Below are 16,642 nucleotides of genomic sequence, written 5' to 3' on the forward strand. Positions count from 1 at the left end.
GGTCAGAGTGATTGAGCCAGGGGACAGAGTGATTGAGCCAGGGGACAGAGTGATTGAGCCAGGGGACAGAGTGATTGAGCCAGGGGACAGAGTGATTGAGCCAGGGGACAGAGTGATTGAGCCAGGGGACAGAGTGATTGAGCCAGGGGACAGAGTGATTGAGCCAGGGGACAGAGTGATTGAGCCAGGGGACAGAGTGATTGAGCCAGGGGACAGAGGGATTGAGCCAGGGGACAGAGGGATTGAGCCAGGGGACAGAGTGATTGAGCCAGGGGTCAGAGTGATTGAGCCAGGGGGAGGACTGACTGAGCCAGGGGCTGGAGTGATTTAACCTTTGCAATATTTCATCATTGAGCACAACATGAACCTCTTTGAGATGAAAAGCATGAATCCCTATGGTGACAAACTGGTTGGAATGTTAAATAGAAAGTAACCAGGGCCGGGCAGTTAGATGACGGAGCCTCCATCTGCCTTTGATGCTGAGTGTAGCCGTTGAAAGGTGTCTGTTTTCATACTATAATCGCTAACATCAAGCACTCTGCTCTTCTGTTCAGGCTGAGGCTGTTCAATCTGAAGGTGCTCAGGCTCAGGGGCTTAGGACTTCCCTGGTGCTCCCTACAATCTACTATTTCACATAAAATAACGACAGGGTTCTTTTAACTAATTGGTGACAGGGGGCAGTATTTTCACATGCATGAAATGCATGCCCAAATTCAACTGCTTGCTACTCATCCCTGGGAAGATAAGATATGCATATTATTAGTGGATTTGGATAGAAAACACTCTGAAGTTTCTAAAACGGTTTGAATCATGTCTGTGAGTATAGCAGAACTTATTTAGCAGGCGAAACCCCGAGGACAAACCATTCAGATTTTGTTTTGTTTTGAGGTCACTCTCTTTTCAATGACTTTTCATTGGGAATCCAGATTTCTAAGGGACCTTCTTGCAGTTCCTATCGCTTCCACTGGATGTCAACAGTCTTTAGAAATTGGTTGAGGTTATTCTTTGTGTAATGAAGAAGTACGGCCATCTTGAACGAGGGTCACTTGAAGTGTACTGTTAGATAGAGGCACGTGACCAGAAAGCTAGCTACAGTTTGTTTTGCTCCTGTATTGAACACAGATAATCCAGTCTTCAATTTTATCGATTATTTACGTTAAAAAATACCTAAAGTTTTATTACAAAAGTAGTTTGAATTGTTTTGGCAAAGTTTGCAGGTAACATTTGAGATATTTTGTAGTCACGTTGAGTAAGTTCGAACCAGTGTTTTTTCTGGATCAAACGCGCCAAAAAAATGACATTTCGGATATATATCGACGGAATTAATCGAACCAAAGGACCATTTGTGATGTTTATGGGACATATTGGAGTGCCAACAAAAGAAGCTCGTCAAAGGTAAGGCATGAATTATATTTTTATTTCTGCGTTTTGTGTCGCGCCTGCAGGGTTGAAATATGGTTTCTCTCTTTGTTTACGGAGGTGCTATCCTCAGATAATCGCATCGTTTGCTTTCGCCAAAAAGCCTTTTTGAAATCTGACATGTTAGCTGGATTTACAACAAGTGTAGCTTTAATTTACATGTGTGATTTAATGAAAGTTTGATTTTTATAGTAATTTATTTGAATTTGGCGCTCTGCATTTTCCCTGGCTTTTGGCCAGGTGGACTAGCGTCCCACATATCCCAGAGAGGTTAACATCAACTACTACCAATTGAAGATGCCATTAATAATCTCCCGGGTGGCGCAGTGGTTAAGGGCGCTGTACTGTAGCGCCAGCTGTGCCACCAGAGACTCTGGGTTCGCGCCCAGGCTCTGTCGTAACCATCCGCGACCGGGAGGTCCGTGGGGCAACGCACAATTGGCCTAGCGTCGTCCGGGTTAGGAAGGGTTTGGCCGATAGGGGTATCCTTGTCTCATCGCGCACCAGCGACTCCTGTGGCGGGCCGGGCGCAGTGCGCGCTAACCAAGGTTGCCAGGTGCACGTTGTTTCCTCCGACACATTGGTGCGGCTGGCTTCCAGGTTGGATGCGCGCTGTGTTAAGAAGCAGTGCGGCTTGGTTGGGTTATGTATCGGAGGACGCATGACTTTCAACCTTCGTCCCGTACAGGAGTTGTAGGGACGAGACAAGATAGTAGCTACTAAAAACAAATGTATACCATGAAATTGGGGAGAAAATGGGGTAAAATAAAAAATAATATATATATATATATAATCTTAACTGACCAGCAACAGGCCAAAGTAGACAGCAGTGTTAAAACTGACAAGGTGTTGACTTCCCACAGAAAACAACCCACCATTCATTCTTACTGTATCAGAAAATTGTTGCTGAATATCACTCTCTTGCCATTTATCCTGGCTTTTTCCATGTCTCTGTCCAACCCTACTGCGTCAATTTGCTTTGAGTATCCATAGCCCCTCCCTGCCTTGATGATGGATCTGACTTCAATTGTGTTATTAACTGAGGGAAATATACCGTTCAATAACACAGGATAATTCACTCCATATTTTATTGGCTCAACTGTCAGAGGGTGCCAATGTCATTGTACTGTGGCATACTACAACGTGAGTGGGTGAGATTGCTAAATCTTCTGTGTCCATTGGAAGAAACACAAACATATTTTAATACCCAGGTTTCAGTGTTTATGGCCTTGTTCTCCAACGTGTCATTTAGAACATAACAGGAGAGCCAACGAGGAACTGCTGAAGAACGTGGCCGTAATGAGCATGTTTCCATCCATCCTTTAAAGTCCCATGGAACAGAACTGCCAGTGTTGAGGAGTGCGGCGTTAGCCAACAGCACCCTTTTCTCCAAAGGATCTATATTTACAGTATAACACAGAAATAAATATCAAATTACTGGCCTTTTCTGAAACAGAATCTTTCCTTGAATCAAGATATTTGGGGTTCTGTAATTCTCAATAACCCAGCTATTAATGTGTGCTTTCTTGGAAGGCGAATGTAATACCACGGAACCCGGCCAAACTGACCGACTCCATCCCAGTGCAAACAGCGCAGAGAGAAAGCATTAGGCTTGTGGTTCCCTGATCTTTAACTCTTCAGAAAACGACGGCATCTCCCCTGATCCAAAATGAAGACTGGATCATTGAGAAGAGGAAAGGTTTAGTGTTCATAATTTGGGGATTTGAATGAAAAACTTCAGCAGGAGCAGAACAGGGATCTTTTCCTAGGAGTTGATTATGTGGGAGGAGAAGGAAAAGGATTGGAATGTTTGTCTACTAAGGAGGTGTATTCCATGACTTCATATCCCACACTGAACAACAGTACTGTCATAAATACAACAGAATTAGAGAGCACGGCTACTCTCAATGTTCACTAATTGTAAATATCAAATTAGTATCAAAAACAAGCAGCATTGAAAAACCCAATGGCAGATTGACAATAAGGTGTTTACGGAAACCACTAAATAGGGCCACTTTTAGAAGTGGAAGTTGACATGCAGCTGTGCTGGTTGATGTGGTGCCCCATGATGACCTAGTAAGGGACATGAAAACCCTGAGCTGAATACTGACTGAATGGCCATCCAATGACCTTTCTACCTACAGTACTGGAGCAGGTGACCTCACAGGTAATTCGCCCATGGAGACCCTGGTAGCAGCCAATCACTAACCAGTGTGAGTCATACTGTACAGTTCCAGTACCCATGGTCTGGCTCCAGTTCTGAGAGAGTGTAGTGCAACATCCCTGGTTTCACTGCCACAGATTATCATAGAGGACAGTATGGCAGTACTGTAGAGAACAAGGACTCTCTCTCTCTCTCTCTCTCTCTCTTTCTCTCTCTCTTTCTCTCTCTCTCTCTCTCTCTCTCTCTCTCTCTCTCTCTCTCTCTCTCTCTCTCCCTCTCTCTCTCTCTCTCTCTCTCTCTCTCTCTCTCTCTCTCTCTTTCTCTCTCTCTCTCTCTCTCTCTCTCTCTCTCCCTCTCTGTCTCTCTCTCGGCGTATAGGAGAGAGGAAAACATCCCTCTAAAGTTAAAGTACATGCCTGACTGAGTTAAGGCTTTGACCATAGATGTGGCCGGGTTCATGAGTAAAATAAGAAGAAGAAGTCATACAAATTGTCTAAAAACATAAGCAGCATAGTTGTTCAGGGACTAAAGAAAAGAAGATCCAGTAATCAGAGACATGCAGTAGCCTGATCATGTTCTCAGTGATAAGCAAGGCATACCCTGCGGTGCTGTTCACTTCACGTCTCTCTGAAGCTTTGCAAAAAAGAAAAGATGAAAAAGAAGTGCAAAAGAGATGCTGAAAACAGAAGAAAATGAGACGAGATCCATTACCAAAGCGCCAGAATTACAACAAAGAAAAATGCTTTTAGAGGGGTTGGAGCTAAGTCAGCCGCTCTTAAATAGCAGTGATTGTTAACAGAGCTATTGGATTAAATGCATAGTCAAACCGCACTTTAACAGCAACAAAACATTTCTAAATGAAAGGAAATGTATAAAAGTCCTTGTAAAAAAAAGGCCACGCAGAAGAGCTCTGCAGAATGCCATTTCCAACGAAAACACCGTAAATGTAAATGTAAATGTTTGTCTGTTTGTAGCTTGTTCTGACTGTATGTACACGCACACACACACACACACACACGAACCAAGCAATGGACACAACCAGTTTCCTAAGATGAACAACAGATGTGGCCATCTACAGTATTTTGGTTCAACAACGTTCTCTACAATAATATCATTGGTTCTCTCCTCATTTGCTATATCATTTTTCCACCATACTTTTTCCCCATTAGACTTTAGTGCTTCTGGTAACCTTTCCATAACTTTGGTACAGCCAGCAATGTACGGCATACTTTTAACCAGAAGTTCAATGCAAATCTTACATCAACAGAAACCAAGCCATGCTGCAGAAAAGTAACAGTGTTAATTGAGATGAGGATACACCAGACTGGAATATGTTGGAATGGTAACATAATGAAGCCGTCTTGAGCAACCATTGACAATATGTATGGTTATACAATAGAGTTGTGCTCAGTTGGTTAAAGTTCGACTCTGATGTGTACAGCTTGGGTTTGGCTTGTGAAGAGCCATTTTTCACAAGGCTACAGGGGTCGGGGCTTGGTAGTGTATTGAGTTCCACTCTAAGGCTACCATTTAGAGAAGGCTACCATTTAGAGAAGGCTACCATCTAGAGAAGGCTACCATTTAGAGAAGGCTACCATTAAAATGTAACATGTTTTCAATCACAGCTTCAATGACCGATGACTACCATTGCAATCAGGGTGGGAAATGTCCTCTTTGGTCCACCAGTCACTGGTGGATGCCCTAATTTTACCAGCCACTCAATTTGTTTACCAGATAAATAACATAAAAAACTGTACCCCATCCCGCTTTCACCACTGTAGCATTGAGATTCTCTTTTTCAGAGATGACACACACACATGTTGTTGTTGCTTTTTACCATGTGGGCTTTGGAGACATTTTGTTTTACTACTCCCAAATGCTCTGTGTGACCCACCCTCCAATGTGGCTGGTAAGAATAGAGATTCTACCAGCCAATGCCAAAATCTACAAACATTTGGCTCGTGGCTGGTGTTAATTTCCCACCCTGATTGCAATCCAGTCCTCTCTGCAAATAAGATTTGAAGTAACTCTTAAAATGTCAGCCTCATGCCTCCCCACAAATGTAGCAAACTTATTTTTGTTTTATTATCATTTGTATTGTTTTTATCTCAAATGGTCCCCACACTCCCCCAATGGTCATGCTGCTCCCCTATTGTCACCCCCCACCCCTCAACTCCAATGGACATGTATTTATTCATCACTGCTACAGTTATGATTTCTGTTTCTATTGTTGTTGTTTTTTATTACCACTTTCATTCTTTCATTCCACTCAGTCCTGCATGTTGGAGCTCGGAGCCTAAGATTTTCACTGTACCCTGCAATCACACCTGCAACCCTGTCCATGTGACAATTAAACAGTCTGAATCTAAATCTGGCATACATGTCTTTCTGAGTTGAGGAAATTACAGCGTCAGACCCTAGTGCAGCAGACAATGATCTCCCCCTCCAAAGCCAAATCCTCCCCAGCCTTGAGACAGGCCCAAGGTGCCCAGACTGACCTACTCGCAGCTCCTGTCCAAAGACAGTCCTCTCCCCCAGGGCGGAGCAATTCCAGCGGCCATAGCGGAACTGGTACTGACACTCATTGATGCCCAGCTGGGCGCCCTCCCCCACCACGATGATGGCATCTGGGCGGCTCTGGCAGATGGCCCTCTGGCGAGGGGCCAGCCCAGGGATCTTGTTGCAGATGATGTTGGCACCCAATGCCACCACGGAAGACAGGGCCCTATGGATCGGGAGGTAACACACACACACGCGCACACACGCGCACACACACGCACACACACACACACACACACACACACACACACACACACACACACACACACACACACACACACACACACACACACACACACACACACACACACACACACACACACATAGTCAGTCAGTGCTACTGCAGGATAGATTACATGGACTTTAGGCCTCTCCAGACCAGGAATAAATGAAACCAAAGCCTTGATGAGCATTCCTTAATTACACAGTGCTGTTTTCCAAAAAATATTACATTTTAATGGATTAGAGGTAAGATAGCAAAGAGAGCATCTGAAACCAATATCTGATGTTGCATAGGATTGTAAAACAGATCCAAGGCAGAAAATGACATTGTGTTTATTTTCTTACTGACAATGCCTCTCCGCATTGGTTTGGCTCGTGATCGTAGAGAAATAAGTTGGGAGTTTTGCGTTAATTGTTAGGTAACATGGCTAGAATTGTTTCCAGGGATGAGGGAGCTGGGCAAGCCTTGCACCGGCACAACCGTGCCTTCAATTTGTAACTGGGCTTCTCAACCAAGAAGTCACACACAACTATGTTATCCCGACGAATTTGAGATTGATCTGTTTAAAGCATGCATGCAGTGTACTGCACCGCCTATAAATATATTTCCTGTGTGAGATTTCTTTCCTTTATCCACATTTTGATAGCTATGCTACAGTATGCCTGGCTAATAGCAAGGTTTCCGACACCAGCCTCTCTGCAAGACCAATGAGGTGCAAGTCCTCGAGGGTTAACCCTAGATCAAGCAGCCATTTAACCCATGACATGACACCTTGGAGCTTCTGCTCCTCAGAGGCTGTTCTGTAGCACCTCTGATCACCGCCTTGGGACTTAATATCATCCCTGTTCCTGACACATGTTGGATGGGTTTGGAACAGTCATGTACCAGAAAACAGACGGCTAAACAAATGGGGTTATTTCTCTATCAGAGTGTTTATAGCCATCCAAACCCTGCAGATACATGCCTTTCAAACATGTCAGTAGGAGCCGTAAAAGAGCATGAAGACGAATGCCAGCTTTGATGTCTGACGTAGGCCTTCAAGGGCTTTACCACAAGCAGGGCAGGCTGATGCAGGCAAGTTGTGTGTCAGCGAAAAACGACAGTAGGGGTAGAGAGAGAGGGGGGAGAAGAGAGGGAGAGAAGAGAGAAAGGGGGAGAGAAGAGAGAAAGGGAGAGAGAGAGAGAAGAGAGAAAGGGGAGAGAAGAGAAAAAGGGGAGAGGAGAGAGGGAGAGAAGAGAGAAAGGGGGAGAGAAGAGAGAAAGGGGAGAGAGAGAGAAGAGAGAAAGGGGAGAGAAGAGAAAAAAAAGGGAGAGGAGAGAGGGAGAGAAGAGAGAAAGGGGGAGAGAAAAGAGAGAAAGGGGAGAGAGGGAGAGAAGAGAGAAAGGGGAGAGAGGAGATAGGGAGAGAAGAGAGAAAGGGGGAGAGAAAATAGAGAAAGGGGAGAGAGAGGAGAGAGAAAGGGGAGAGAGGAGAGAGGGAGAGAAGAGTGAAATGGGGGAGAGAGAAGAGAGAAAGGGGAGAGAGAGGAGAGAGGGAGAGAAGAGAGAAAGGGGAGAGAGAGAGAGGGGGAGAAGAGAGAAAGGGGAGAGAGAGGAGAGTGGGGGAGAAGGGAGTGTGACAAAGAAAAGAGGGAGAGAAGAGAGAGCGGGGTCGACTGCATTTTGTGGATTCCCCTTCAAAACGATTATGGAACAAAACCATACTGCCCCTCTGACTCAAACAACCCAAAGAGTGGATGAATATTGATTGTAAATTGGTTATGGCCAACCATGTTCATCTTAATTGTTTGGCTCTCTTCAGATAAAAAAATAAACCTTGAATGTAAAACCACATGACAACAAGAATTGCAACAAGAAATACTGCTGTGCATCCTAAGCAACATATACCTCTCTGTTTTTCATATCCAAAACCATATGATAAATGAACCTCACCCATGCTTTGATCTTTGCAAAGATAACATAATCACCATGCAGGCGTAAAGAAATCAGGTGCATAATCAAAGTCTGGCAAATGCCATTAGAAATCTCTCAAATGTCATTCAAAATCTCAGCTTCATATCCATCCAAAACTGAAATTGAGATATAAAGCAAATCATTTGTGAAGCACAGAGCACTAAAATAACTCTGCATACCTCTCAAACCTGTTGTTCCTTGATGTCTACCAAACAAAACCATCCAAATGCTCCACCAACCTTCTCTACTGTAAAATAACCCCCATGGAGTTTGTGGTTTAAATGTATGTTGGAATCATATATTGCATTATGCTAATGCAGCAGCGTGGTTAGAGCGTTGGACTAGTAACCGAAAGGTTGCAAGTTCCAATCCCCGAGCTGACAAGGTACAAATCTGTCATTCTGCCCCTGAACAGGCAGTTAACCCACTGTTCCTAGGCCAGTTAACCCACTGTTCCTAGGCTGTCATTGAAAATAAGAACTTGTTCTTAACTGACTTGTCTAGTAAAATTAAAACATTAAAAATGTTTATGAGGTCAGGTGCACTGTAACTGAAGCTCTAGCAAGGTAAAGCGATGCTCTGGATTACATCACGTGACACAGTCAGGAGAACAAAAGAGTTTGGCAGACATAGATCCCAAATAATCTGTAACAACAATAATAACAGAAATACCTGTGTGTCGCGTCTCGGGCAGCAACGAGTCACTGTGCACCTCACTGACTATTAAAGTGATTATGAGGAGCTTAATGATATTGCTATTATTCTGCTGGGTAATAGTATCCTTGCCATTTCCAGCTGCCAATTCCCAGTATCACTGTCTAACATGGGCTTGCAAAAGCAGCAGACAATGCAAAACAGAGCGTTCCTCAGTTAAGCTGTTAAATCCCTGCATCATCAAAGTGCACAAATGCGATTCTGTTTGCTTAGTGACAACTCTGTGTGCACAGTAGCAGTTTGCGACAGAGAGCACTGCAATAGACACAGCTAGGAGCCCCATTGTCTGCTCAAATTAGATATTGTGAATATGTGTTAACCAAAGAATGTGCTAACCAAAAATGTGTTATCCGGTCTACATGTTGAAAGTGTAAGTACTTTTGGTAAATGTTTTTAAGGAAAAAAAAATCTACAATATATACTAAACAAAAATGCTGTATAAACGCAACATGTAAAGTGTTGGTCCCGTGTTTAATGAGTGAAAAAAAGATCTCTGAAATTTTCCAAAAGCACAAAAGCTTATTAGTCTCAAATTTTGTGTACAAATTTGTTTACATCCCTGTTAGTGAGCATTTCTCCTTTGCCAAGATAATCTATCCACCTGACAGGTGTGGTATGTCAAGACGATGATTAAACAGCATGATAATTACACAGGTGCACCTTGTGCTGCATGGGACAATAAAAGGCCACTCAAAAATTGGCATGCTGACTGCAGGAATGTCCACCAGAGCTGTTGCCAGATAATTTAAAGTTAATTTCTTTACCATAAGCGCATCCAACGTCATTTTAGATCATTATTTCAGCACGTCCAACCGGCCTCACAACCTCAGACCACGTGTAACCACGCCGTCCCTGGACCTCTGCATCATCTGAGATCAGCCACCCGGACAGCTGATGAAACTGAGGAGTATTTATGTAATAAAGTCCTTTTGTGGCAAAAAAAATATTTCTGATTGGCTGGGCCTGGCTCCCTAGTGGTTTGGCCTATGCCCTGTCATGTGAAATCCATAGATTAGGGCCTAATGCATTTATTTAAATTGACTGATTTCTTTATATGAACTGTAACTCAGTAAAATTGTTGAAATTGTTGCATGTTGCGTTCATATTTTTGCTCATTATAGAAACAATTCTGCTACCAGAAATGTACAGTAGGCTATGTAGGGATGTTAACTATAGCAAATCCAGTGATTCCCACAGTGGATTATTGTGCAGGCAAAATAACCTTCCCACAAACCTTCCATTATAAAATGGTGGGTTGGATGGGGCTACACACACACCAACACACACACACCTATTCCATCAGAGAGAATGCCTTTGATATGACACAGCATTAAGCTCACAGGTATGTCTCACTGAGAAATAAGATGTCAGACACAAAGTGCTCCAGTGGCAAATTGCTGGAATATCAATTGTGAAACGAAATGAACCTGTTTTGTGGAAATTTACGATATCAATTAATAATATTTACCTTAAGTAAAAACAAATACTTCTCTAATGAAACGCTTTTAAAACTTGTGTAATATATGTAGGCCTATTTGAAGGCAAGATAAATAAGTAGAACAGCAAAGGAACTCGTTTTCCTGTCTTATTCCACGTTGATTTTATTAGGGTTTAATATGGTAAAAGCCTATTTCTAAAGTTCCCCGTCTTAAAAACGACATCATGTTCCTATTTGGAGACGTGGTGCAATAAAGGCAACTTTAAATATGTGATTGACCTTAATTGAATATTATTTAATTGAATTATAGCGTACTCCGACTAATCCCTCTGTGTGTGGATGAGTTATTTGCCACCCATGCAGTTCACCAAATGTCAATGTGAGTTACACATATAATACATATAAACATTATTTGCACATGTAATGAGAGAGAAAGGAGCACCTTGGAGGATGGGGATCACTATCCTCTCTTTTCTTTTTCCACTTTAAAAACATCCTCATCCCTAAAACCTATTTCATTTTCTGTACTGTAACTAAGCATGTTTAAATTATAAATTCAAACAATGGTATGTAGTTTATAATGTGCAAATCCATACTAAACATAGGCATAGCCACTTTTAACTGCAACCATGAACCACATATATTTTAACATCAAGTTTGGGGTCTCCAGTAACATCAAGTTTGGGGTCTCCAGTAACATCAAGTTTGGGGTCTCCAGTAACATCAAGTTTGGGGTCTCCAGGATGGATTCAAAGTATGGTTCAGTAATTATTTTTAAACTGAAAATAAAACATTATCTTGCGAGAGCAACTGATTCAATGACGCAAGTATTATGACTAGTGTCAATCACGTGCATACATGTCAGAGACCGATGTTTTACAGCCACTTTTCCAGATGTGGCTTTAAATTATACCTTGGTAGATTTGCCTAAAACCATGGGTGATGAAATGCATAAATCCGAATCCATATCCACATCTGTGACAGGTAATAATCCAATGCATGCGTAAAAGCTATTCATACCTTCGGGGTTTGCTAACATAGGGGGAAAAATGAAATAATGTTCTCTCTCCATTTAATTGTCTTGAACATCTCTGCCACTCTGTGGCCAAATGAAACCGTGTCCAACCGTCATTACAATGTTGTAAGGAGGATTTGGGTCTTTAAGAAGAATAAATAGACCTAACAAAAAAAGTATTTATATTACCTCATCAGAAGCAAGTCCTGTGTTACAACCTGCCCATAAAATAGGACTTCGGGTAATTGACATCGACGTAAAACTCGATCCGTTATTTACCACGTGGACCGGAGGGATTCCCCAGCTACCTGAAGCATACATGTATGCTTTGATAACGAATAGATTTTGAGTATAATTTTGTCATTTTAAACGGTAAAGTCTTTAGAACACAATCGAATGTCTTGAAATACCCAATATTCAATCAAATTCGGTGCGTAAAATGCACACCCAAGCAGAAAAGCGCTGACATCGAAATAATGTTGAATCTTCATTTTGATATACCCTAGTTGTCTTAAATGACTTGTTCTATATTCAACTATGTTGTATGTTCTATATTCAAACCGTTTTTAGTAGGGACGTACACTGTGGAAGCAAACAACCATACCTTAACCAACAACCTGCGCCAATCTTTCAGAGAGAGATTTAACAACAGAATTATCCAACAAGTATCTCGAAAATGAAATTCATATAGGCCTACTCAGTATGTCTTTGAACACAAAAGCACACAAGTGAGCTAACTAAGGGGCCCGTTGATTGGGTCAACTTACAGGTAGCTCCCACTCGTAAGGATGAGGAAGATCTGTGGATAGTAGACTGATAGCAGTACACTGCGCGACGAGAATATGATCATGATGACATTGAACAAATGGCCGCTTTCTGATGGAGTGAAACGAAATAATGTGATAAACTCCTTTTTAATTCCTTGATATCGCTCGTTTTAGTTCCCCTTTGCTCCAAAATCAAACAGCTGACGAAGCGTTTGCGGTGCTCGCTTGAGTGGCGGTGCTATGCAGCTCCTAGCTCCCAGTCCCAGGGCCGTGAGTGTGCAGCGGGCGCGGAGATTGGCTCTGTCATCTCTCAGCGGTAGAGGCTGTTACAGAGTGTGGTTTCCGAGCCGGAATGATGATGGTTTTAGGGATTTTGGATGGCAGAAAAGTGCCTTTCTTCACTCTCATGAGAGTCGTGGCTGCCATTGGGCAGAGAGACACTGCTATCCGCCCACTTCTGCGCCACAACAGGACCATAGGGTGATAGTGATCCGCTGCAACCCTGGAAAGCTGTATTTCATTCATCAAATCAAACTCCAAAGTAAACAAACACTGGCGCACTCACTGACGGTTTCATCTTGAGGCCTACTGATTCACACACACATCATCAGGTTGAAAAAAAAACGTCCGTGCGTAATGGCGTAAAGCAAATATATTAAATTGTATTGCAAACATTTTTATCCAAAGCTTGTTAAAAAAGTGAATGTGATCATATCGTTATTTAATTAATAGATATACATTGTGAAAAGCCTAATAACTAACTGTATATAAATTATCAATTGATATGATGTGTTATTAATGGCTTCAGTCTATCTATAAAAGAGTACTGCAGGTTAAGGTGTTAATACCAACAAGCTCTCACAGTCTCACTGCAGAATTAGACGTTTTAATACTCAGGATCCGCAAGGTGCATCTTTGCGTTGAACCCGGTGAATGAAAGGCTCTGTCTGCACAATCGCTTCAGCCCAACGTGATTTCACTCGTCACCTGCAGACTCCACGTATTGTGTGTGAAGAGGTCATCGTGAAAGATTTTCCCAGGCTGATGGAGGGAGTAGTAGGCGCGGGAATGAGCTAACTGGTTTGGCTTGATGAAACCATGAGATATCTGGTGACGCTTCACTTGGAGTGATTTTTTCCTATTTGAACTGTTTAGATATGAATACCTGTGGAGGTTATCCGTTAGGCCAATTTCATTCAAGGATCACAGCAATGGAGCGAGCTGGGGAATGACAGCTGTTGTTTTGATAACTATGACATGGCTATGGATTCTTGTATGAGGAGCAACACTAGTCTGAAAGTCTTACCTCTGTTGAAATAGATGTGTTTTATTACAATTTTTTTATGAACTGGTTGCATATAATTATTCTCTATGAGGTATGGCATCTCTTCTTGTTTTTGCAAACACAGAACATGTATAAATCATCTCTCTTTATGCATCAAGGTGAGCTATTGCAAAACAGGTAAAAACTCAGTCTAGGCTGTGGAATGTGGAAATACAACTCAACCAGGCTGCCGCTATTAATGAAGGTATGCTACAGTGAGCCGGAGCGGTGGAGACAGACAGCGGGTCAAATTATCTCGCTATACACCGACAGACCAACCAGACTCTGAGCAGATGAACAAAAACTCTAATTGAATATGGATTAATCTTCTTTGGGGGTTTTTGCATACCGCTAAATAATTGGACAGCTTTTACGCACGCTTCCAGCAGTTGTCCCTGATGGCTATGGGTGTCAGGTTTATTTGAACACTGACATGGACGGAACACACTGAGTTTTTTTAGTTAGTTGGTTATATGTCATTTAGGTCAAAAGGGCAGGTTGGTCGAATTACTGCCCGAATTACACTGTATTTGTATGCATTCAGAATATCCATAGCCGTATGTGGTACAGCGTGTTGTAGGCTATATTTAAAATCATAATACACACAACAAAGCAACATAAACATATTGACAGTTGCAATAAGTACATTTACACTTACCCAAGCCTTAAGTAGATGATGCCAAAACACAAGAAGACGTAAAAACTCCACCTTCGGAGGGGTCTGTGCATGATCATAACCGCTTCTGGGACTGGCCATTCACTAGAATGAAATGGTCACGCTTACGTTCACATTGGCAACACTACAATACCTAACCTTTCCAGATGCAGATAGGCCTGTAACTTCTGTTTTCCAAAATGTAAAATCTAAACACCTTTGAAATATTTAGCCGTCTGAAATCCATTGTCAACGCGTCACAGGTGAGAGTCGCAGAGTGATGTTGATCCAAAACGTGCGTGTTAAAAAACGAAACACTTATGAGAATGAGAGAGAGGGGTCGGGGAGAAAGATGAGTTCTCGAGTGAAGCGTTCTTATATTTCGTCCTTTGTATCAAAGTAGGGCAAGTTATGTATTCTCACTTGTTCTTGCTAGCGCGAGGTACATTTACACCCGGTGCAATGTCCTCTTTTTCAATAGAATCTCGTCTGTATTGAAGCCGTGACACATCGGTTGCAGTTCCTCTCCCTTGACGACATCTTAAATTCTTTCCATGTAGCTGCAGGTACTCTAATACAGGTAACAACAGTTCTATCCACGCCTCCTCCTTTGAACTGGTATGGATATGCAGGGGATGGGACGGGCTTCTGGGTTGAGCTGAACACGTGCAGTTGTTGTACAGTAACACACAGATAGCCGAACCGAAACGGCCTTATATACTGGCTAGTTGAGGTTGCAACCTTGGGTATTGCCCACCAGGAGATAGACTTTCCTCATCAAGTAGCCAATCAATGGTAGCGATTAGTCCACCAGTTTACATTGTGACTAGTGAGTAGAAGAGTATTCTGCATTTAATTCGTATAGCAACAAAAACAACTTTTATGGCACATTTTGTGAATTATAGACCATATGTAAAGCTCATTAGGGAAATGTATTTCTTATTTTTCGATAGATCAAATCATAGGGCTCGTTTTCAATAAATACGCGACAGATTTTCCTACTATGATGAATGCGTTTTAGAACAATTCATAAAAATGCCTCCTTGAATGTCTGTCCCCTGGGGTCCCTTCCTGCTGTATAATACTCCCCCTGGTGGCTAAAGGAGACAACTGCTGTCTTACTGCCAGAAGTCTTCTGTGTTACTGTTCTGTCCTATATGATGTGAGTGGGTGTGCCTCTGAATGTGTTTCTGACTGTGGGTCAAGCTAGGTCTTCTAGTTATATCACTACTCTTTTCACATCAAGATGCCATCACACTTGACATTACAGACAGTTTGGTGGCTCATTTCATGTATATTTTAATATGATGTGCGCCTGTGTAATCATTAGAAAGTGTAAATCACCATCAATATGCAATATGCAAATGTCTTTAAATTGAGTTTTGTTAATTTCTGTATTTTTTTTGTTGCATTTGAATTGTTTAAATGACAAAGAAATGTAATCCATTATTCAAGATTCCATAAGATTTTATGAATCATTAATGCTCTTTGTTAAAACAGCACATAAACTGTAAGTCATACCATATTTGAACAAAACTATCCGCATGAAAACATCTAAACTGGAATAATAATTACAGTTTAAACAAAAATGACAGACATGACCCATCTCTGTGCTGCTGAGAGTTATTGTTAACCACAAGAAACAGACAAAACAGCAGAAACCTTTGTTTCAAGACATCCTTGCTTTGTGGTTTCCAGGCATTTTCCTTCAAAACATGTCCATCAAAATTCCAGATGGATTTTTTGAAATAATGAACGTCAACATAAAGACCCAGGGCGACATAAAAATACACGTATTTGATGTGTCCCTGTAAAAGATGGATTTGTTTCTCTCTCTTCAAACGTAACTCTTGGTAGAGGCTGGATGGGGATGGTCCTGTTTAGTTTAATTAAAACGTTCAAAGGAGCTCCCATGTTTTATTAGGCCCGATCCTCAAAGACCAGGGACAAAATACGTCAGCGCCATTTGTCACCCGCCACTGTCATTGCAGACAGACATGTCACACACATAGGCCTACACAGGCACACACACGCACGCACGCACACACACACACACACACACACACACACACACACACTCATGACACTGTGGTGGCTGGCATGTGGAACATCTTATGACATAGTGTTTATAGTGTTTATTCTACTTTAAAGAGCTTAGGGAACAGGAGTAGAGATGAGAGCATTAGGGACAGGGAGGTCTCATCAATCAAGCCAAGTCCTATGCCACAGCACACAATGCAGTTAGTTGTTTCAAGCAGAAAACTCTAGTGATACTCATGTGATTGTACTTAATTAGATAATTAATTAAGACAGTTGCAGACAGTGAAGAATATTTAGATATTGATGATGTTCAAATTAGGTACATATTTAATGTGCATAGTGTACATAAATAACGTGTACAAATAGTAAAT

General features: G+C 42.0%; 1 protein-coding gene across 3 annotated transcripts in view; it reads right to left on the minus strand.

Annotated features, from left to right (window-relative positions):
• LOC112227601 (protein Wnt-7b) overlaps positions 1-14,886 on the minus strand; it is a 61,977-nt gene extending 47,091 nt beyond the window's left edge. The window contains exons 1-3 of one of the 3 annotated variants that reach the window (XM_024392568.2): positions 14,449-14,886; positions 14,235-14,336; positions 6,082-6,308 (exon numbers count right to left, since the gene is read on the minus strand). In XM_024392568.2, coding sequence (XP_024248336.1) covers positions 6,082-6,308; positions 14,235-14,311 — 304 coding nt within the window. In that variant the 5' untranslated portion in view covers positions 14,312-14,336; positions 14,449-14,886. Of the gene's footprint in view, positions 1-6,081; positions 6,309-12,252; positions 12,757-14,234 lie in introns of those variants that run through there. The other 2 variants (XM_024392490.2, XM_024392427.2) reach the window with 2 other exon arrangements.
• Between the last annotated feature and the right edge of the window lie 1,756 nt (positions 14,887-16,642).

This window comes from Oncorhynchus tshawytscha, linkage group LG01 (assembly GCF_018296145.1).
Source record: "Oncorhynchus tshawytscha isolate Ot180627B linkage group LG01, Otsh_v2.0, whole genome shotgun sequence".
NCBI lineage: Eukaryota > Metazoa > Chordata > Actinopteri > Salmoniformes > Salmonidae > Oncorhynchus > Oncorhynchus tshawytscha.